Genomic DNA, 24,222 nt, shown 5'->3' with positions numbered 1-24,222 from the left:
ATGGACAAAGCACACACCGAGTGGCTCCGCTCTGCATGCAATGAACACGCTCCCCTTACCATGTTCTCTCGCGCCCGTCGTATGGACGCCCATAGATGGTTTTCCTCTGACTTAAAAAAGCAGAAACTAGAACTTCGCCAACTAGAGAGGAAGTGGAGACATGGCTACCACGCCATAGACAGAGCATCATACAAGACAGCCCGTAAAAATTATAAAGACTCCATCCTATCTGCCAAAGCAACTTTTTTCTCAGACAAAATCTCCAACGCTAAAAACAAATCACGGGAAATCTTCAGAGTCGTAAACGATTTATGCAATGACTCCAGAACCTCTCCCTCTCAACCTGCATCACAAATGATGTGCAACCGACTCAACGATTTCTTCAAGGAGAAGATAGACATCATAAAAACCAGCATCCAAACCAACCATGCTGTGGCAGACTACCCGGACATCAGTAGAAATCCTAATACCCTTCAGGATATCCCCCCCATTGATCCACCCAAATTACTGGAACTAATGAACCGAGTAAAATCGGGCTCACCTAATGATCCCTGCCCCCCGCATATACTGAAAGAAGTCTATGCCGCACTCCCTCAGGGCATACTTCCCATTTTGAACACCTCCCTATCACAAGGAATAGTACCCGATTCTTTTAAAAATGCCACCCTGGTCCCTCTAATCAAGAAACCTGGCGCCGATCCCTCTAACCTCTCAAACTACCGCCCCATTTCCCTTCTCCCTTACCGCGCAAAGCTGCTGGAAGCCTATGTAACCAGCTGCTTATCCAATTTTATTGAAACATCAGATTACCTGGAATCCAACCAAGCGGGATTCCGCCAGGCTCACTCCACCGAAGCGGTGATCCTCGCCGTGCAGAACACTCTAAGGACCAACGCCGACAATGGAATTCACCAAGCCCTCGTACTTCTCGATCTATCGGCCGCGTTCGACACGGTGGACCATACTATTCTATTACACCGTGTCGAACAAGCCGGCCTCAGTGGCGCGGCTCTCGCTTGGATTAAGTCCTTTTTGACGGACAGATCCCAGGCTGTAAAGCTGGAGAACTTCACAGCCCCCACACTCCCAACCACCTGCGGTGTCCCACAGGGCTCCTCATTGTCTCCCCTCCTTTTTAATTTATATCTTAAACCCCTTCTGCACTCCCTGAAAAATAGAAAAGTCATTATTTACAACTACGCAGACGATCTGCAGCTGGTATTCCCCCTTAACTCCCCAGATTCCGTCGAGGAATTTCAAAAGACCATGCTGCACATTCAGAGCTGGATGGATCGGAACCATCTTAAGCTAAACCCAGGAAAGACTGAGTTGGTACTCCCTAGCAATAGCACACTCAGCTGGGGCCCCCATTTCTGGCCATCCTCAATGGGCACTCCCCCATCCCCCTCCCAGTCAGCTAAAAGCCTTGGGGTCACTCTCAGTGCCGACCTCTCACTGAAAACTCAGGCCAGAACAGTGATCTCCTCCTGCTTTTTCCAGCTAAGAAAGATTAAAAAAATCGCCCATCTGCTGACCCATTCTGCTCTCATCCAGGTAGTACTCGCACTGGTTCTCTCGCGATTAGATTTCTCCAACTCTATCTACCTGGGCCTTCCCCTCACCATCGTTAAACGCCTGCAGATTGTTCAAAATCAAGCGGCCAGATTAATATTCAAGAGCAATCGCAGGAAGTCAGCCAAACCTTTGTTGACCTCCCTCCATTGGCTCCCCATAACCCATCGGATCACCTTCAAGACAGGCTGCATAATTTTCAAGGCTCTTCACGGTAAAAGCCCTAGGTTCATCAATCAACTCATAAACAAACATGAACCGACCCGCGACCTCCGTTCTGCCCATCTGTCCCTCCTCACGGTGCCGACACTTAAAAAGAAACGACTTGGTGGATCCTGCTTCGCACACCTTGCCCCAAAAACTTGGAACTCTCTGCCCTTGTCTATCCGGAATTGTACCAAGCTGACAGAGTTCAGGAGAGCGTTGAAGACCTGGTTATTCAAACAAGCGCATGGTTAGAGCATTATTCCATCTGCCTTTTTACTCACCATCTACTATCTGTTTCCTCAGCGCCATGAAACCTCTGGGTGACCGTGCGCTTAACAAATTCCGTATAAGATAAGATAAGATTTAAGGGCATTATTTTTCTCGACACTCACAAAATATGCAACTATAGGCAAACTTGCCATGCGTATCATTTTCTCCATCTGTTGTAATTTGCATTGGCACGTTTTGTATTTTGTGTTGCCAGGATCATTTCGTTTCTGTTGTTTTCTATTAACCTCTTCTGTGCCCATGACGAGATAGTCTCGTAATGGAGCACGGTCGCGCTGTGCCCATGACGAGACTATCTCGTCATGAACCCCACCCACTAATGTACCGCCCGGCACAGGAGGGGGAAAGGGCGTGGCACAGAAGGGGTTAATAGTTTTACTTATCCTCCATTTATGCTAGGTTTCCCCATGCAGCCAGGTCAAAACCCTTCTGTGAACCAGCACCACACAGCACTGCAACTCTCCTAGACACATACACATATACAGTAGATAAATGACAATATACAAAATAGTCATACAATATATTTTACTTCAACTCTGCATTATTTTGGAATATAAAATAGTTACTCTGCTATAGCTGTAAGTACATTTCCAATGCATTCGGAGTCAGGCACACGGGATGGGTGGGTTAAAAAAACGAACACATACTGAGGAACAATAATGCTGCAGGCAAAAAGAACATGTCCATTATATTTGTTTAGATTTGGAATACGTCACACATTCTTAATATTTATTAACAGGCAAAATTGCAGGAATCGAAAAAGCGGTGGTGATCTTGGATTTTCTATCCCTGGATTTCAGACAGTTTCTTCATCACTCATATCCCAGATCTGGAACAAAAAGAATATGTAGAGATTAAACTCCATCAAATGACATGTGTGCAAACTCATAACACATTTACCTCTCACTTAGTGCACCAAAAGTAGATCTGCCAATTTGTAAAACATATTCACCTTGTGTCACCTTGTGAGTGGGGAGGCGGGGCTTTGTAGGGATAGGTTTGGGGTCCAAAGACCCTCACAGCCATGCAAGGTCAATGGAGGAGGCAGGTCCTGGCAAGGGAAGGATGGGGGGGGGGCTTGCCTTGCCACTGCTACCCCTATCTAAACAACAGATTAAAGGCTTCTGAGGTCACCTCCTGTCCAAGGCAGTTTTCAAAATTCCTAACAAGAGCAGAACATTCAAATGTAAGCTGGAAATCTACTCTATGAAGTGGTTTCCAGCTCACGTTATACTCAGTGTGTTATCACCGCTTTACTAGCTGACTGTGAGAAATGTGCTGATATCTTTCCACACATGGTGGCAATATGTGATTTGGGAGGTCTGCTAAAGAACCCATTTAGGTTAACATATCAAATGATGCACTTAAAATAAAGATATCTTTACTAATAAGAATCAATGTGCAAGATCTAAATATGTGAACATTAATGTTGCTCGAGAGATTGCAGCCTCATGTTCTAGATGCCTGTCACTCACTTGCACTATATGCACCCCACCAAAGACGACCAACTCAGGTGACCTTGCCAGTAAAAGGAGTTGGAGGTTTGTGTCCTCACTCTAGTTACCAAACCAGCTCTGTTTGTGTGGGCCCTCAGTGCAGTGAGAGTTGCGACACACTGATCCGTGAAGTAGAACTATTCCGGTTAGGAAATGACTTAAAGAGGATTTTTGGTTCCTGTGTTTGCCACTTACTTTTCCTCCATTTCTATTGGCTGTCGCACACTACGTCTTGTTGTTCCACATATATTTGCTCTAATCAGTGTCCCAAGGCCCAACTACTCCTTTTCAACCACCAAACTTATTTGTGAGGCTGTTCTCTTGATGCCGACAAAGGTCAGCGTTCTAGTATTCTTGCTCTCCGGGGTGCATCTTGGCTGCACAGCACTTCCTGTTTGTGTTTGTTCAGCTATTCCCTTTAAAGCAGTTTACGGTTTTCTCTCAGATTCCCCTTCCCATGTCTTCTGTCGCCTCAAGGCATATTTTTGATATGATATCATTTCAAAGCTTGAAGCGACCCTGTTAAGTACAAACCATTACATAAATGTGAAATGTTACATAAGACAGAAGACTACAAGGTGTAGGAGTCATGTCATCCATACTGCTAGGCAATATAGTTTAAGAGTGCTTGGTCTGGAGAAGGGAAAACTCCGAAATTAAAAGGTGCCACAGTAGTTGGCTTTACTAATAATACTTGATTTCTACCTACATTAACCCTTTTTACGACATTAGGATAATGAAAGACTAGGGAAAAATCATAGTGCTCTAATCTATAAATTGCAGTTCGCATACAGCTCTTAGATGACACCTAATAGTTTACTGTGCTATACTAGGATTCTATCCTATAAACCGGAAGTAATAAAAATGTCTCTGTGAAAAAAGTGGTAACCCACTGAACTATTTTCATATGCACTTCTGTGATCTGCATGCATGGTATATGTTCTTTGCAGCAGGCAATTTAACCTTCTGTGCTACTTTGAATCGAAAGTTCCACTAGCCAAAACACTCCTCTCTCTACAGGAGCTCCATTAATAACCAGAGTTATCTTGAAATTTTTATTATTGACTTAAAATTGCTGTAGGCGAGGAACGCTGTAGCAGGTGCTTTTAAATCCATAAAATATTTGAAAACAAGGCACCTTCCTGAAGTCAGCGCCCCGTGCGGTGGCACCAGTTGCACTGCCTTAGAGCCAGCCCTGACCACAGGTCTCAGCCCTGGAGCAGGGCAGTTGCACATGACGAAGTGCAAACTGGAATAAAAGTAATAATCTCCCATCCATATACAATAGTGCACTTTTTGATGGGGGTATGTGTTCCTTTTTAAGACAATATGAATAAAAAAAAACAGTTTGTGCATTTAGGCCCAGTTTAAAATTCCAGCCTTACACCTGGTTGTATTGGGAGTACTTTACAACACAGTAGCACTGTTGTACTGTATTGTATCTGAATTTGTACAGCACTTACTGGTGAGTAACACGTTACTCTTGTGCCCAAGGTTATTAGTTATTTCTGAGATACTTGTTGAACACTGCGGTTGTCCCAGAGTTGTCTCGTTTTGCAAAGTTTCTAAAGCTTACTTTCACAAAATTCAACGTCAAAGCTTGGTTTAGAATTTTACCTTGGTAAAAAGCGTGTAAATATAGAATGCTGTTATAGAATTTTAAGGCTTGTACAAAGCTTTGAAACAAGGATTGTTTTTACCTATTGTTCTAACGGTCTTGTTTTCTAACAATTTTAAATAATTGAACATTAAGATTTACATACATACATAGTAGTTAGTCTATTATTTTTTGTTAGTGTAAACATAAGGTGTTGCATTTAAACTTTTTTTGTCTTTTGCTCTTGTTGGTGCCATTACTTCAATATGTATCGGTTATTTAGGAGAAGGTAGTAGGTTTTGAATTCAATTACAAATTATTTTCAAGCTGATTCCAAGAAATCAATGCAGGTGGAGGTGGTTTGTGAATATCCTAATTAGTTATTAAAGGGAACTGAGGATTAGTAAATGGCTAGAAAATTGTATTCTAGTGGGAGAGGTTATCTACAGAACAGGAAGGCATGCGGATTAGCACATGGTAGTGAAGAGCAAATGGTACACTGGAGAGTAGATAGAGGCAGCAGTAGTCAGTTTCTAAAAGGATGTCAAATGTATTTCATGCAGGGAGAGGAGAAGGACCGTGCAATATTTTAACGTAAAACTTTATATTGTTGCCTGTCCTTTTCTTTTGAAATGACCATTTACTTATCTCTTATCCTCTGCATGCCTCCTCCCTCTGAGCACAGTTAACTCTAAGTTACATTCATGCCTTCCTTAATCCCTATTATTGTATTTCAGCAAATTGCCTGCACCTCATTTCATAGACCCCAACAACTCCTTCAGAAGTCATATCCCTACAACCTGCAATCAGCTGCTTACCTATTAATACCAACAATCATTTGCATGAATTCACATACCCGCTTTTCCAATAAAGGTCACACCTAACTCCTATGAATTTAATCTACCACACAGAAACTACAGTAAATGCAAGGAATGGTTTTGTTAAGCAAACAAAACTAACAACAAAAACCATCAAGAACCACTGAGGAAAAAAACAAAAAAACACTAATCTTGGGTTTGAGAGCAGCATGCTGCCCGCTTTAATTCCTCGAGGTTATTAAGTGCTTTATAAATGCAATTACAATACATTACAATGTATAATCCTCCTGCCACACAGTAATACCATATTACTCAGCGGTATGACCATTGACTGTAGTTCATATAGGCTGTATAAAAATGTCCTTATGTTGCTTGAGACTTTTACACTCACTGTTAGACCCGTCAGCCTTAGGGTGGTCTTCACCCAAACTTTTTGTCTGCTTGCCTCAAATTTTGCTGAATTCATTTTTGTTGGCCTTCGAATTCTGTGCACTTTACCACTGCTAACCAGTGTTAAAGTGCCTGTGCTCACTACCCTAAACATGATTTGATTCAATTATCCACAATGCGCATATTTAATATACCTATAAGTCCTTAGTAAAATGCACTACATATTCCTAGGGCCTGTAATTTAAATGCTACTAGTGGGCCTGCAACACCGATTGTGCCACCCACTTGAATCGCCATTTAAACATGTCTCAGGCCTGCCACTGCAGAGCCTGCATGTGCAGTTACACTGCCGTGTCCACTTGCATTCATTTAAAAGTCCTTGCCAAGCCCTAAACTTCCCTTTTATTACATATAAGTCTCCCCTAAGTTAGACTCTAGGTAGCTCATAGGGCAGGGTGCTGTATAGGTAAAAGGCAGTACATGTATTTTAAAGTTTTAAGTGTAGTACAAAAAAATCTCAGATTTGTTTTTCACTACTGTGAGGCCTACAGCTTTGATAGGTTAATACTGGGGATTTCTTATTATATTTAATAAGCTGTAATGGTTTGGTTGAATTTATCATCACAATTTTAAAAATGGCACATTTAGAAAGTTGGCATGTTCCTGCTCTTAGCCATGTGTGCCTGCAGCCTATTTCCATCCCATGTCTGGGGAAGGTGACAGCTGGGCTTTGCACATTCCCTCTAGACAGCCACACACAATGGGAGCTTAGGTGTAAGTTGAAGGAGCATCCTGGGAGGATGGGATGGAGAAGCTGGGAGCAGCCTCACACTTACACCTGAACAGGCTGTGTCCTGTCCCCACACAAAGGGTTGCATAACCCCCTGCAGTGAGTCTGGACCTGGGACAGGAAGGGAGGACCTTTACGCACTTCAAAGATCTTTCCTTGAAGTCTCTGCCCACTTTAAAGGCATTACTGTTTATAAGAACTGGACATCTGACCCTACCACTTCAGTACCCTTATGGACCTGTGGCGACTCTGCAAGGAAGAAGTACTGCTGAGCTGCAGAAGGACTGCCACTCTGATGGACTGATGATCTGGAAGATTTGTTTTGCTGCTGTGCTGTCCTGCTGCCTGAAGCCTTTGTGGTCGGGTTGACAAGGTCTGGACCTGCATAACTTGAACCCAGAGTGACTCCAAGGGCTTTCTGTCTTGCCTCCAGATCTGAAGTCTCGGGGGACATAAAAGACTTCCAATTATCCAACGTCTGCACCTAGACTGTGCCATTTGGGAGTCTACTCTGCCAAGTGGTTCCACCCCAGTCCTGGACCCTTAGTAGTGAGCTTAAGGTGCTTGTTCAACCAATTACTGTTGCAGAGATGGAGCTGGTGCATCACCATTGTTGCGAGATCAGCAACGATGCAGCTTCAACACGGCATGGATCGGAACTGGCACATCATCCCTGTTGCCTGGACCAGAACTGAAGCATCGCTGCATCTGCGTGGATCTGAGCCTCTGGTCTGCCTTCAGAACCACCACTGTACGATGCTCTTCAAGTGAAGCCCTTGCATCCACCTCGACTGCAGCATCAACGTCGAAGCTGAAACTCCACATCCCACCAAAGCCAACACATTGCCGCTGGTGCGCCGCCAGGACCAGCGTATCGGCGACAAGGACCAAGGTACTTTTCCTCAGCGGGCCCAATCTGGTCTCTGTAGCGAGCCCGCACTCCATTGTGGTCGGCTTAAACTTTTGACTTTGTCCGGGTCCAGCGTGACCAGATGTCCCTTCCTGAGGCTTTGTGCTTTTTGGTGCTATTTTCACCTATTCTTTTAAAAATCAATATCACTGGTTCTACTTATTAGATATATGTCGTTTTGGTCTTGTTTTATCTATTAAACTATTCTCCATTTTTCAGAACTGGTGTGCGATATTTATTTATTGTGTTTTCACAGTCTTTACTGTTTGACGTTTTGCACAAATTCTTTACACATTGCTTTCAAGTTAAGCTTGACTGCTCTGTGCCAAGCTACCAGGGGGTGAGCACAGGTTAATTTGGGAATTGCTGGTGTCTTACCCTGACTAGGATTGTGGCTTCTGCTTGACCAGGGCTTCCTCCCCAGTCAACCAGAAACTCAATTTCTAACAACACACAGAAAACGCACAACATACAAGCAATTAAACACACAAAACCCAAACACACACAAATCACCCTGCCACCAAATCACCCAACTGGAGTCAACAAGTCCTTACTTAGGTCTGGGCTACAGGTAGCTAGCTATATGTTGGAGATCTAATGTTTCCGGAAAGGTACATAGACTTAAAGTAGGCTTTGAGTCAACCCCATGCTCATGGAGGGTTAAGCTTTGTTGTCTATCTCACTTCCCTGTTCCTTGGTCGATGGCTGTGCTCCCAATGTTTGGTTTTGTTCCAGCCAGGAGCATTTAGGCCGGACTGGGTGCCTTGTATCTCTCCAATGTTGATGTTGTCTGTAGTCAGTGAACTCAGTTTTCCATTTATTTTCAGCACTCCTTTGCAGTGTTTGTTGTCTGTTGGTGTCTCCCCTATGGTCTGCTTTTCCCATTCACATTCCCCCTGCCCTCCTCCTCCAAGCTCTCCAAAGTTACCCCAGTCATCAGGTTCACAGCTCCTTGTGTTCCCTTCTGTCATCCCAATTATCAGAGGAGGAGAAAAGGCTGAGAGCAGAGAAAATCTGCAACAGTAACACCTCATTTTTGAAAGACAGACAATACAAGCAGGTACACAATAAGACATTTTGAGTGGCTTTGACCTGTGCCAAGCAAAGCGTGCTTGAAGAATTTTGATCTTGCCTCTGTAAAGTGTCTATGCCATACCAGGGATAGAGATGTTTACAAAGAGTGGTAAATTTGGCCCTGGGTAGAAACAAAAGGGACTGAGCTGTGCAAAGGCAAGTGGAGGGGGCTTCAAGGGTGTGGTGAAGAGTTGGACACAGGGGATCGAAGAGAACATTGGCGAGGTTATCCACATTTCATATGGCGGCCACTCCAGGGTTTAGGCCTTTTGTATCCCCCCTTGGTGTTGAGTTGACTTTGGCCACAGAATTGAGCCTGGAAACAACCTACGATCTACCCAGAGTTTGCTTGAGGGCCGTGCCCCAACCAATTAAAAATTCACCAGCCATCAATGGTCTTCTCCTACGTCTTCAAAATGTTCTTTTAATAACCTGGGAAACACTGTTCTGGAGAATAGTTTTTCTCATTATGTCATTCAAAATATGGATAGAATATTTCAGCTATTAAAATTGCCTTACAGCACTAACAGGACTGAGTTGGGATAGCAGGGTTGTTGGGTTTCCCGCCGACTGTAGATATTGTGTGCTTGATATAAATGATCTTATAAAGTACTTTAGCTACTTTAGCAGATGCATAAATAAAGAGAAGGCCGGGCTCATTTCCATCTAAATTAAAAAACACAAAACAATACTTTTTCCAAGGCAGTGGTCTTCAACTTGTGTGGTTTAATTATCCGTGGTGGGATAGTCTGCATACTCATGGCATAAAGGCCATGCTGGGTGTCATGCAATGCCTAGTCCCTGTGCCTTTGTGAAACAGGCTATGCTTCCATCTTCAAAACAGATCAGAGATTGGAGGCACACAGGAGAGTCCCAACCCACTCATTAACTGCACGCGGTAAATACTTTCTAGTAGGTGTTGGAATCAGTGGGCACTCCCACCTGCAGACTTGAAAGGCCATTCGGGCTTAAAAGATGCAGCAGCACCAGTCTTGACTTTGACGAGATGGATAAGAGATCAACTGAGCCATAAAAGCATTAAAACAAACTCCAAGGATCTGCATATAAAAAGTTATGAGAATGTGTGCATGGACACCATAAGAATAAAGCGAAAGAGAGTAGATATCTTGTATCCTGTCTTCATTCTATGAGAGGAAAGTAGCATGTCCATTCAATCCTATTTAATGTATCATGGAGACATGTGTGTAAATCATACTAATTATAATGATTTACATAGCACACAATACAAACCGAATAGTTTTTTGGCCCTTAGTAGAATTATTACCCAACTACATGATATTCATTGTATCGATGTCCTAAGAATGAAAGTGTTGCAAAGATTCACTGTTAAGTAGGTCACATAGAAATGGTTGCAGCAGGCGAATAACCAACTGAGCTATTTCCCAGGATCGAAATTTATGAAATGCAGTTTACACAACAATCTCTGCAACCGACTGAACCCAACAAGCTTATCTCCCAAGGATTTCAACCGGTCACCCGCCCTACAAGTTACCTACAAAGCTGCGCAGAAGGTCTAGAAATATTACTATTAATCTGCAAAACTGTGGTAGCAAGTACAGATTTGTGTATGTACGGCATCAAACAAAGGTTGCTGTAAAGAGGCATACCACTTTCCCATCCAGAATCCAGAATATTATGGAAATAAAGATGGTACCCTATGAGCTGCAGACTAATTAAGTTCCTGACTGCACAGTAAATATAGGTTCCTGGGTGCTCAGTGTCCTGGATGTTGAATGGAGGCTTACAGGATTTGTGAAGGAGAGGACTCTGGGATAGAAGAGGTTGCCTATAGGGCTCTTAATGTCACAGGAGAGGGGCAGGAAGCCTCATATGGCTGCAATCACTGGTCTGAGGACTAACAGAAGTGTTTCCAGAATCTCTGAGTGGAAGCAGAGAGAGTCAGATTTGGGCGAAAGGCTCTAAATGAAAGCAGAGAAGGTCTCACGATTTGCTGAGGGCCAGCGAGGGCCATCTAAGGGCTCCCAAACGTCAGGTAACAATCGCTCCTGGACAACAAAGGTTTTCTTGGGTCTTTTGGTGTCAGCAAAGAGAGGCTTATGTTGGATCAAGCCAGTCTGTAGGAAGATTGGTGCCCTGAAAGGGGCGGGTTTCAGACTCCGAGCACCGACTGGTTGGGTCAGATGGTCAACCGAGGATAACTAGAGGCCAATGGAGGATTTGAGTACCAAGTAAGGGTTTCTGATGGCCAGTACTTAGTTGTTTGCTGTGGACTGTCTCTTGACCAGTGGAGGGTGTTTCAGTACTTTTCAAAGGGTCTCTGAACATGATCGGGGACTTGCTCTTAGGTGGCTGAGGTCTAACCGGGGATCTCTTAGGATGGACTTTGGTCTTTAAGCATTGGCTGAAGGTCTATGAGTGCCAGATTAGGGTTGGCTGAGGATACATGAATGGCAGCCAAATGTCGCTAAGAACCAGAGGGGGCTTTAGGACGAGAAGTTGAATCTCTTGCCTGGCTGAGGACTAAGAGCAGCCAAAGGAACACTCAGTGGTCAGCAGAGAGGCTCTAGAGACCTGAAGAAGATGGCCAACCCACGGGATTGGTCACCGGTAGAAAAGGAAATGCTCTGATGGATGACAGAGGAAATCTGGTTTGCCGACAGACTTCAACAGTGGGCCTCTGACCCACATTTCTGTTTCTTTTCCCTGAGGTATACCTCTACTGTCTATGAACTAAGGCTGCATTGCGGTTTTCCATATTGTACCCGTTTTGTATGTATAAGACGTTTACACTGCTGTTTTATTTTTGTGCTAAAAGTTTTACTGGGCTATTTTGTACTGGTGCCAGGCCATTTTATATCAACCAATCTAAAGCCAACATTTGAACCAGATGACTGGTAAAAAGGACTTTTTTGCACTAGCTGCTATGCTCTTCAGTACAAGACACACTACAAAATGTTGCTTCATAAAACTGACTAAAACCAGAGCAAAATTGCCAAATGCTGTGAAAATGTATGTAACGTACCCCATGGTGTCTTCATCTGCTTTTCCGTCAACATTAACCGTGGATTTCTGCACACATGTTAGAGATTTGTTGTGCTGTTGCACTGATGTGGTCTGACTGCTAACAATGTGTACGCTGCTAAATGAGTCCCATGTCTGTATTACGACAGATGGCAGTGCTTATTTTGAGCAGGTGGTTTCCAGTGCTTGGCACCAGCACTTAATTGTCAACACTGGCACTGATGACAGTCTGCCACATAGTGGCTGTGTCTGTCTAATTTACAGATGAGCACTACAGCAAATGTTTACTGATTCAATATACATTAATATGTCTAAGACCTACCACTCAAGCCATTCTTTTAGATTTGGGGGCCTAGAGTTGTCTGAATTGTCACACCTGTAGGAGTGTGATGGGTAGCAGTTATGTTGGAATTGTCATTGGCAGCGCTGCCACGGGCAATGATGGTGCAAGCTGCAGTGGCTTCCTGAGGAAAGCTATGACACTTATGTTTTTTTTAATACAAATTAAGCACTAACCAATGGTTGAAAGCAATATGGGCCTCCCCTACATAATGTGTTGAGGGGTACCGGAAACTCCACTAACGCACAGATAGTTATAGCCCCCACCGAATGATGTTGGGAGGCCTCTCTGCACTACAGTGGGATGCATTACACCCCTGGTTATAAAGAAAGAATTTTCTAGTATTACAAAAAGCCAAGCAAATTATTCTTCCCACGATTCCTGTATGCAATATTTTGAAAATGTTTAAGTTTCCTGAACTGTTGGCGGAGCCCACTTGAGAGAACGGGATGAGGCCTTTCACTTCACAGAAAAATAATAGGAGTTGATCTAATCTTGCCGCAATTAAGAGGCCACAACTTGCCAAAGAAAATACACAGACATGTCCAGTCTTCGCATCAGAGTTTAAGGGGAGCTTGCAGTAATAGAATACAGCTCCTTGTGTCTACCAAGTGAATCATTAACTACCGTTTTATCAATGCAATGATCACCCCTGGTAGGCATTTCCTGACAATTAATGGTAAAGCTGTAAGAGCTGGCCTTACAGGGCTGCCAGAAACAAGAAGAGTGAAATGAGAGGCTATTATTGCTTTAAGATGTGAAACGCCACAAAAGCCGATGAAATGTGTGTTACAAGTAAAGTCAAAAATACAGCACGTCTCCCTTTCCCTGATAACCAGCATCCAAAATAAATAATGCCCATGTGACAGACAAGCTCGGTTTAACATCTGATTCTAATCAGCCTTTCCTAAGGCCTACCCACTTTAAAACAAATTACAGTAACATTGCAATACAGATTACAATTGCGATGAGAGAAACAGTAATAATTTCAAAGATGCCGGCCTTATCATGAGTTTAGTTTTATGAGCTTTCTTTTTAATGGTGTACTGCCTGGCCAACCCCCCCCCCCCCTTCCCCCCACAAAAGCTGCCTTTTAAAATGTATTTCATATGAAGGGGGTGCGTTCTCCAGAAGGCATTTGAGGGTTCTACTTACTTTTCTACAATAATCGACACCACAATTTTAGAAATAAAAAAAGGAAGGAAAGATAATACATACATTGCTATTTGACTGTTCCACTTATAGATTAGGTCAATGCGAATAGTCTATACTCTGCTCAGTAACAGTCCAGGCGCTTCAAGGCGCAATGCATGGTCCCTTTCATGCATGCCAGGTCCAGGGAGCACCATATCATTATTTCATCAGTGTTATGACTTTAGGATTAAAGGGCCGAACCAAAGCGCCCAAAGACGTGCTATTTTTCACAGCTAAATGCTAAATATAAAAGGCACTTGCCAACTCGAACTATGACGCCTGCACTGCCCGCGCGAGCTCAGTCAAGCTGTGGGCTTCGTGAATCACTGTCTAGACAGGCTCGGGATGCTGAAACACAGCAGTCCCATCACGGCCCGTTTGAAATAGACAAACCTAAGTATTATACATCTATTCATTTATTTTTATATATGGTTGTTGTAAAGCGCCTAAACCACAAGTTGCCGTTTCTGAGCGCTGGGGGAATGGCAGTCAAGTGGACTGCTGCTTCATAGCAGGGTGTGCCATGGGAAGGGAGAATATATCGTGGAAAAGGTATTTTTTTAAACAAAAATCAATGGAAATCCATTCAAGGTAAGGTATGGAATATAGGTCCAGTTGCAGGCACTGACTGGTGATTTAATAAAATGAGAATGAAGAAAATCGTTCATGAGCCAGCTGGAGTAGGACTGGAAACCAACATCAACCCTAACTAAAATGGAGCACCACAGCCTCACACTGCAGGGGGTGGAGACTAGAATGGGGTGGGGGCACCATCCTGGGTGGATAAGGAGCAAGCGTCCTGCTCGGAAAGGAGACCCCAGCCGGCGGGGGGGAAATGTCAGCATGGCAGAATGGCCAATCTGGATTGGATGACGGGCCTTAGCTCAGTTCTTTGGAGAGCACAACAGCAGAGTATTCACACCACGCAGTTTTGCTTGGAACTTCTCCGCACCCGATGCTCAGTCCCGCCTCACATCGAGACATCCGATTCAATTCACAGAGAGATTATCATTCCCTTTGATCATGTCAGAGCAGTTTGTAAAAAAGATAGTTAGAAATGGGATTTCTGGTTGGCTAGGGCATACGCCTAAGCCAGGCAGAAACCATCACTCTAGTCAGGGCAATTGAGTTACACGCTGAAGATAACCCCTGCTCACCTCCTTGGTAGCTTGGCACAAGCAGTCAGGCTTATCCCAGAGGCAATGTGTAAAGCGTCTGTGCAACACACTCACACAGCAGCGACACACTAGGCACACCACAAAAGAAACTCTACACAAGGTTATATAAAAATAGCCTTTGTATTATCCATAAAAACACATTAGATAACCATCACATATATATATACTGTGCCACCAGGCACTTGTCAGGACTTTACAGGGATTACATACATCATTAGGCCAATCGGGCCACTGTCATAACATATCACATTAGGGTTATTTGTAGCATGAAAATATTAGACATAACCCACATCAGCAGTACACTAAAGTACCCACTTATCCAAGTGCACCTATCCATAAAATCACCATAGTGATGCGTAGGGTACAAACCTTAGCAATGTAACCCCAAAGTCTAATCACATCAGGGCATAACATAAATCACTCCCAAAAAAACAACAAAAAAAACTTTGCAGTATATACCACAATGTAGCCCTACAGCGTAATCAGGGCCTGAACATGCCTGCCTCAAATACATTCCTGAGAGCCCACTGGCCCCCAACACATGTAGGGCATCGAAGTACCGGCCCCTCTATCTCCAATCGGCAGTCCCAGCGCTTCTGTGCTCACCATATGGGCTGCGCGGTAATTTTGTGGAGGTTCCTTCCTCCACCAAGGCTCGGAGGCTTCCGTCCAGGTTTACCCCGAGCTACCAAAAACACAACAAGACCTCTGCCCAAAAGTAAGAGCTCTGAGGTTAGGTGTCACTCCGGCAGCTGCCTGCTATCTCCCAGGGCAGCTTCTACCCTGGTAAGTCGGGTGACGCAGACTCGCCTGGCCCGCTGGGTTTGAGGAAAGTGCAGGACTGGTCCGGCCTTCCAGGAGCTCCTGCCACTCACACGCCTACCAAATGGCATTGCAGCACGTCCGGCCTTGCGGACTGCTGGACAAATGACGACTGACTCTCCAGACGCTGGCAGGAACCTTCCGAGCTGGCTTGCTTCGAAGCGACGTCTCCGCTTGGGCCGCTCTCCTCCCTCCAAGGCACATGGAGTCTGTGAGGCTCCGACTTAATCTACCCACCGGCCCTGCCTACACCAGGCGTCCTCTGCCTGACTTCCAGCTCCCCCCGCTGCTCCCTCGTTGCTACAGCAACTCGCTGAGGGGGCCACGCTCGGCCACGGAGTCAACTTTTGTCTCGGCGCAGGCTTCCACCTGATGGCCCACAATGAGAACTCCCCCTGAGTTCTCAATTGCTAGAACTTGCAGCGCTGTGTCGGATCCAGACACACAGTGCCCCGGCCACAGTGGAGAGCGGGCGCTGCCCATGCTGTAGGGCAAAAAGAGCTCCACTCTACGTCAGCCCTGCCTAAGCCCACTCTTTGGGCAGCAGAATCAAACAGCGCTCACCTGTGCTATAATTACCCCAGCACAGGGGTAGGGAAAAGGGGCACAGGCAAGCCAGCACGCAGGGCCCCTTAGCAGAGGGCGGTCCTTTCAGCTACCCAGCAGGCAGCAGGTAGTTCCAAACGGCGGATCCTTCTGGCACACAGCAGTCCTTGCTGTCGTATTCTGTTTCAGTCCCCAGCAAGCTAAAAAAACATGGGGTCACAGCCCCAGTATTTATAGGGCATATGTCTTTGTTCTCCCCTGGCCCAGGGCTCTGAGCCCAGTCTAAACCAGTTCTGTGGGGCACTTAAGAATCTCCATACAGTGCACAACACTCCCCATTGTAAGGGTAAGCCCTGGCCCCAGACACACCACAGGGGGGTGGGACCATCATTGTGGAAGGCAGGCACAGCCCTATTCAGGTGCAGGTGCTACTCCTTCCACCACTCCAAATGCAGACCAGGCCTATTCAGCCTAGCACCGACTCATCCAGACTCTGTGGAGCCACTGCACTTCCCCAGCCCCTGTCACTCCAAGGCCAGACAGTCAATACACAACAGGCAGGCACACAGACACATAGCACACAGAAATGCCCACTTCTAAAAGTGTAAGGAACTAGAGCGGGATGCACTAGACAGGGACTGCACTACTATTGAAACTCAAAACTGAGTAAGGAACAAGTTAAACATCATTTATCTGTTTAGCAAAGCAGAAAATTGTGTACATCATCAAACCATCAATAATTATTTATAGATGAAAGTAACAAGTTATCATTTCTTCTTGTCAAAGTGTTAATTTATTCACACTTATACCAAGATCAAAACAAGACCGAAAATTCATGTATACAACGTCCTAAAGTACATATAATATAGCTTGATCTTCCCAATGCATTTCGGGCGCAGTGTTCGCCCTTCTTCAGGGGATATCTAAAAATGAAACATCAATCAGTCATATGCAAAATTATTCACAAAGAAAAGAAATGTGCGGGAGGCAATTCTGGCGTCACACGGGTGTTCAGACAAGATGGAAAGTGGGGAATTGAAATCGCTAGGTTGTTTCACCAACGAATTGGTGAAAATTCTAATAAGTGTGGAAAAAGAGGAGGTGTGGTCCCAGCAAGAGAGCAGCATGGATAGAAGCGAAGAGGTGAAAAACACCATGTGCCAATGAGAGTAATCACATGTGAACGATGTGAGAGCATTAGACCATCACCAAACCAGTAAAACAAATAGATACCTGAAAAAGCTAAAGTAACTGGAGATTATCCAGAGTTGTAAACATAACGAGCGACGATCTGAAGAAGATGAAAGCTAAATATTAACAAAGTAATCAAAATAAATGTGAGACTATTTGAATAATAAAGGCGACTTGAGAACGCTTACCGGTAGTTCTATCAGCCCTAGCGGACAGTGGAAAACAGTCAATGACTGTGTTAACAAACGCGCAGGAACAGCGCTGTGATGAAGAAAACAGAAACCTACGGGTAAAGGATACGGGGGGTTGAACGCGACATTGTGTCCGCTAAGCCGGGAAAAATTAAATGCTAATAACAATACTAATACAAGCTGTAGTACCTGGAGGTTTCTGTAAATATCTGCAAGGATAATCCGTAGTTCTATCAGCCCTTGCAAACAGTAGAAAACAGTCAATGGCTGTGTTAGCAAACGCGCAGGAACAGCGCTGTGGTGAAGAAAACAGAGACCTGCGGGTAATAGATACGGGGGGTTAAACGCGACAGTGTGTGCGCTAAGCCGGGAAGAATTAAATGCTTATAAAAGCTTTAGTACCTGAAGGTTTCTGTGAATATCTGCAAGGGTAGTCCGTAGGTTCGTAAGGCAGCAAGTAAACCCGCAAGTGGATACCGGTGAAATACGGGTACACGAGTGGGAACAAAAGTATGCGAAAGTGAAGAGAGGCTTATAAATGGAACAAACGGGGGCGGCTATGTTGAGTTGGGAAGTGAGTTCAATAGAGGACGAGTCGGAAAGCCGACAAAAGAGGGCGAAATGTGAAAACTGAATGAAAACACCCACCTGTGAAATTAGAATATCGATGTTGAGAGGTACATGCAAAAGTATTGGAAAAAATTGGAGAAATGAAATAAACACATCCTACCTATTTACAATCTCATAAAAAATAAGTATTCTCTAGAGGAACTTGCTGTCTATTTACAAATTGAATCGACAAGAAATGCTAACAATATATCAGACAATAAAGACATTTCTATAAACATCCTGCCTATTTACAGTCTAAATGCAAATGAGGATTCTAACAGTGTATCTAACAAATGACACCATCGCCCATTTAAAATGTGATAAATGTGTAAATGAATGCCAATATGTTTATGGAAAAGTAAAGAGGTGCTATTAACTAATCACCAAAAGTGACGTGATTTGTCCTAACTACTAGAATGTAGAAACTGAAAAAATCCAATGTCCTATGTGTAGCATAAAGCCCATGTGTATATAAGAAGAAAGAGTGATGGAACATACCATACTCTGAATCGATACAAGATGAAAACGTGTAAATGCTCTAATGCGATGTAGGGACTACAATATCCACCCCTTTTCTTTAACCTTGTAAAAGTTCAAGCAGAGATGTCTACAGGAAGCATGCGAATTCAATTTTATCATTGAGACCCTTGGGACTCAAGGTATTAAGATACCGAATCCAAAAGGACTCCCTTTGGACAATGAATTTACTCATATCGCGATCATTACAATGTTTAATGACTTCGATGACACTGAATTTAAGTTGAGGAATCGTGTGATGTGAATCACACCAATGACTAGCCAGCGGTGAATATGTGGATCTAGTATGAATACGACTTTTGTGCTCCGTGATGCGAGTACGTAAAGCTCTCTCAGTTTTGCCTACATAATATAGGCCACAAGGGCATCGAATGATGTATATAACATTTGAGGTGTTACAATTAGCAGTGAAATTGAATTTGATTGGCTTACCCGACCAGGGGTGAGCCAAAGACACACCTGTAATGACATTATTACAGTGTGAGCAATTGTAACATCTAGTCATCCCTTTAGGTATCACATCAGTGTTAGGTTCTCGTTTTTTGAGAAGTTCCTTCAAATTATTGGAACGTTTGTATGCAAAAAGCGGTGGATTTGTGAACAGATTCCCGAAGTCTGGTTCACTCTGCAGAATATCCCATCTGGTGAGAATCGTTCTTTTGATAGCAGGGGAGAGGGTAGAGAACTTGGACACGTACACTTCCCTAGTTTGAGAAGGTTTGATGCGTTTCTCAAAAAGTGATGCTCGAGAAACCTGATTCAAACGTTGAACTGAAGTTTCAATGAATTTTTTGGGGTAACCACGTGCCAAGAAGCGAGTTTTCGTCTCTTCAAGGGTGGTGTGCAATTGTGCGTCATCAGAGGTGATACGTTTAATTCTCAAAAATTGAGAATAAGGAAGATGACGTTTCAGTGAATGCGGGTGAAAACTGTCATAGAGTAGCGTGTTATTACGATCTGTGGGTTTTTTGAATAAGGAGGTGACCAGATGGTTAGATGATAGTTCTATGTGTACATCCAGGTACGAAATTGAATGTTTATCCAGTGTTTGTGTGAACTGGATTCTAGGGTTGAAATCATTTAAAGCCGCCAGTTTTGTTTCCAATACCTGTCTGTTACCTTGCCACATGATAAAAATATCGTCAATATATCTACGATATATGACGAGATTATCTGTCCATTCACTATCATTAAGGATGTTCTCCTGTTCAAATTTCATCATATAGATGTTTGCGTAGCTGGGAGCTCCCGCAAAACCCATAGATGTTCCGTGAGTTTGGAGGAAAAATTTATTTTTCCATGTGAAGTAACTGTGAAATAAACAAAAATGCAAAAGTTCCAAAAGAAAAATTTTGTTTGCATGAATAGTGTCCATTTGGAGCAATGCCCATTCAATCGCCTCAATACCCTCAGAATGTGGGATTGAGGTGTATAAGGCAACAACATCAACTGTGAGTAACCATATGTCATCGAAACTCTGCAGGTTAAGATTGTTGAGGATTTTCAAAAAATGTGTGGTGTCTTGTACATATGTTGAACCAGCCTGAACAAATGGTTGCAAGAAGTAATCCAAGTATCGGCCGATGGAGTCGTGGATAGAATCGCACCCTGATACTATTGGTCGCAACGGTGGGTTGGTGAGACGTTTGTGTATCTTAGGAAGTGCGTAGATGACTGGTCTGCGGGGATGTTTGTTGTACAAGAAATCGTATGTTTTGGTGTTAATCCACTCCATGTCTTTAGCATGTTTGAGAATAGTAATCAGAATATCCTGGAATTCAGCTGTGGGGTCCGACTGTAATGGGACGTAAGTGGACTCATCAGACAGCATTTCATTGATTGCGGATTCGTAGAAACTTGTGTCCATTATGACCAATGCGCCACCTTTATCGGCCGCTTGAAATGTGAGAGAAGGGTTGTTTCTCAAACTTTTCAATGCTATTTTGTCCTGCGGTGTTAGATTCTGATGTTTTTTAGAAGGTGTGCTAAAATGTAGTAAATCATGTTTAACCAGTGATTCAAAAGTGTCTAGCACTTTATGCGAAACAGGGGATACAAAAGTACTCTTGGGTTTAAACTCCTTGTATTCAATCTCGCTAGTTATCGGGGCAGAGACAATTTGAGTGGAAAAGAAGTATCGCAATCTTAGTTTCCTCATGAATTTATAAAATTCAACCTCCGATTGAAATGAGGTGGTGTGGTAAGTGGGAACAAAAGATGTTCCCTTATTAAGAAAAGCGATTTGGGAATCTGACAAACTAGAGGAAGAGATGTTCACAAGTAATGTTTTTTCTGTCTCCTGCCTGTGCTTTGTGTTTTTGTGCTTTCCGCCACCTCTACGGGTTTTTGTGGAATTGGGTCGAGAGAAGATTGACTCGTCGGTGGGCTGTTGGCTGCTGGGCTTGTTTCTAAAAAAGAAACCTTAGTGCTAGAGGTTGATGGAACTGCTGAAGTCCCGCTCTAGTTCCTTACGCTTTCGAATTCAGGTGGTGGGTGGAACCACCTCAGGGTCAGCACACTAAGCCTTGTTTAAGTTTAACAATGTTTTAAATTTGGTATCACTACAAAAATCCGAGTGCACACCAGCTGTTAGCTTTTCCCTCACTTCTAAAAGTGGCATTTCTAAAATAGTAATAATAAATCTGCAAACACCAATATACAGAATTTATCACCACTATTCCAAACGTACCAAACTTGATCACGCTACCCTTCTCATGTCAGGAATTACCCCTGAAGCACATATCAGGAAATCCCCAATGCATTCCTATCAGAGGGCAGCCTCACAGCACTGAGAAACCAAAGAGGCTGTTTGTCACTACCAGGACATGCCACACAGTTGATGCACATTTCCTACCTTTTACCTACACCGCACCCTGCCCATAGGGCTAGCTAGCGCCTATCTTAGGGGTGACTGATATGTAGTAAAAGGGGACACGTCACGGTGCAGTAAACTGCGCACGCAGGCCCTGCAGTGGCAGAGGCCTGAGACAGGTTTGAAAAGCTACTTGGGTAGGTGGCGCAAGCAGCGTTGCAAGTCCACCAGTAGCATTTAAATTACTGGCCCTGGGCATATGAGATACCACTGTACAAGAGACTGACAGGTAAATTGAATATGCCAAACAGGTGTAGACCAATCATACCAAGTTTGCCATAGAGAGCACATGCACTTTGGCACTTAACAGCAGTGATAACGTCCCCAGAGTCATAAAACCACCAACAGGTCAGAAAAAATACAGGAGGAAGGCAAAAGGTTCTGGGATGTCCCTGCAAAAAGGGCCAAGTCCAACAGACACACTCTCCCCTCCAATGCCTCAATACTGGTAACCACCAAACAATAAATGCCCTAGCCTTCCATACTCCATGCCCCAACGATTTATCACCCGCCCCTCATGCAAACCCCTGCAAGTATCCATAAACAAACAGAAATACCTACATTCAAACCAAATGTTTGCACACTAAGGTAATGTGTGCAATCAATTTGTAATACAAAATGAGTCCATTAAATCTTTTTGTAAAGGTGTCACAGAATCTAATGCATTATTTGAGGCCTCACTGAAACCTCAAGCCAACATGTGTTTCATCTTTGGGGCATAACACTCTAGGACTATTCCAACATGATCATGCTATCTCTTCTGCTTTCTTTGCAGTTTAATCTGGTCATTGTAGACCAAAGGGTTGTACTTCACATAAGTTGTGGCCCATTATTCTTGCATTGAGATTCCTAATAGGCACACCTCACTGGGACTGGTATCCCATTGCTGCTTCACGTCTCATTGCCTTTCTTAAACATGCATTATAATGTTTGCCATGGTCTCCCATACTAACTTCGCCTTCTGGCTCCTACGAGAGACTTGTTACCCAATTAGGGACGTTTAGGCATTTTAGGCATGAGGATAGTAACAGGGCCCAAACAGAATAGTCCCAACATATTTTAACAAGTGGCATAAAAGTAAGCGGTCACATGACGGCTGCAGTGCAGGTTGTGACTCTGCACAAGGTTATACTCCCACAGAGTGGGCCAATTTCTCATTGCTATAGGGAAAATCTCCAGGCTCTCCGTTTCTTTGTCAACTTGATCTCATCTCCCCCAATCCAACCCCAGGTCTGATAAAACAATCTCCATTTGGAGTAAATGATGGCCTATTGTATGCATACCACCACAGCATAAGCAATGCCAACCAGCTTTGTTACTTCCCTCAAATATGGATATCATTGATCAGTAAAGGGGACAAGTGAAGGAAATAAAAGAACTTTAAACAATGACAGTGAAGATGTTTGCAACTCTCCTACACATTGTTACTCATTCATACAAATGTCGTAGATGGCTTTGCTAATAAATTAAAAATTCTGCTAGGCAATAGAAAGAACGGTTATGGCCAGAACTTGCCACACTTGTCCAAAGCTTTGAAAAGTGCTCACTCTTCGGGCCAACCACTACCAAAGCCCGATATTAACACAATTGCACATTTCCAGGGGTAGAGGAACACAGGAACCAATAGTATTAGCACAAGAGTCCCATACACTTAGATAGTAAGGCATATATCCCACAACACTGAATAAAAATATCTTACATATGAGACAACCCAATTATTTATTTTTATAAAGACCAAAACACTTGATGTCCTTCTAAGGACATCAAGTGTTTTGGTCTTTATAAAAAGAAATAATTGTGTTGTCTCATATGTTAAGATATTTTTTATTCAGTATTGTACCATACAGATATTTTTTAATTACATTTTTATTGTCATTTGAAAAAAGAGAGATTTAAGAGTTAAAGGATGCACTATATAGGTTGCAGGGGTGGGTAGCGGTAACAGGACGTAGTTTTTTTTTAGGGTTTAGGGGTGGCTGTAAGTAACTGGTGGTAAGGGTGTTATAGGGTTAAGTGGTGGATAGAGCTAAACGTCAAGCATGTTTTAAAGTTCAGGGACAGGATCATGTATAGGGAGAGGTAAATGGTGGTAAAGGGTTTTTAGCTTCCAGGGATGGTAGAGGTAAAGGAACATAAGGATTTTTCAGGATTTTGGGACAAGTAGAGGTAAATGGTGATAAAGATTTTTCAGGATTAAGGGCCAAGTAGCGGTGAAGGGGTGTACGTTTTTTTTGGACTTCAGGGACAGGTTAAAGTTAATAGAAATAAGGGTTTTTTAGGGTTCAGGGATAGGTAGAGGTAAAGAGGCAAAGGGTATTTTTTTAGTGTTCAGGAACAAGTGCAGATAAATAGTGGTTACGGGTTTTTAGGCTTCATGAAATAGAGTAGCTCCAGGCCTGATGCGGGAAACCCGGAAAGAACGTAAAGCCAAGCTGTGTAAGGAAAGTGATGCAGGGATTAAAAAGAGACAGGCCAGAAATAACAACGAAAAGGACCCAAGGCTGCCGGCGGGTCTCTATGAACGCATGTCTGCGTGCATGTTCACATATATCCTGCCACTGATAGGGAGGGAGGGAGGAGAGACATAGCGACGGGAA

General features: G+C 43.6%; 1 protein-coding gene across 3 annotated transcripts in view; it reads right to left on the bottom strand.

Annotated features, from left to right (window-relative positions):
- Nucleotides 1-2,575: 2,575 nt before the first annotated feature.
- ATG7 (autophagy related 7) overlaps nt 2,576-24,222 on the bottom strand; it is a 1,343,349-nt gene continuing 1,321,702 nt past the window's right edge. For all 3 annotated transcript variants that reach the window (XM_085624866.1, XM_085624868.1, XM_085624867.1), the window contains one exon: nt 2,576-2,896. In XM_085624866.1, coding sequence (XP_085480992.1) covers nt 2,864-2,896 — 33 coding nt within the window. In that variant the 3' untranslated portion in view covers nt 2,576-2,863. The remainder of the gene's footprint in view (nt 2,897-24,222) is intronic.

This window comes from Triturus cristatus, chromosome 9, assembly GCF_964204655.1.
Source record: "Triturus cristatus chromosome 9, aTriCri1.1, whole genome shotgun sequence".
NCBI classification, from domain to species: Eukaryota; Metazoa; Chordata; class Amphibia; order Caudata; family Salamandridae; genus Triturus; species Triturus cristatus.
This window is presented reverse-complemented; position numbering and strand designations above follow the sequence as displayed.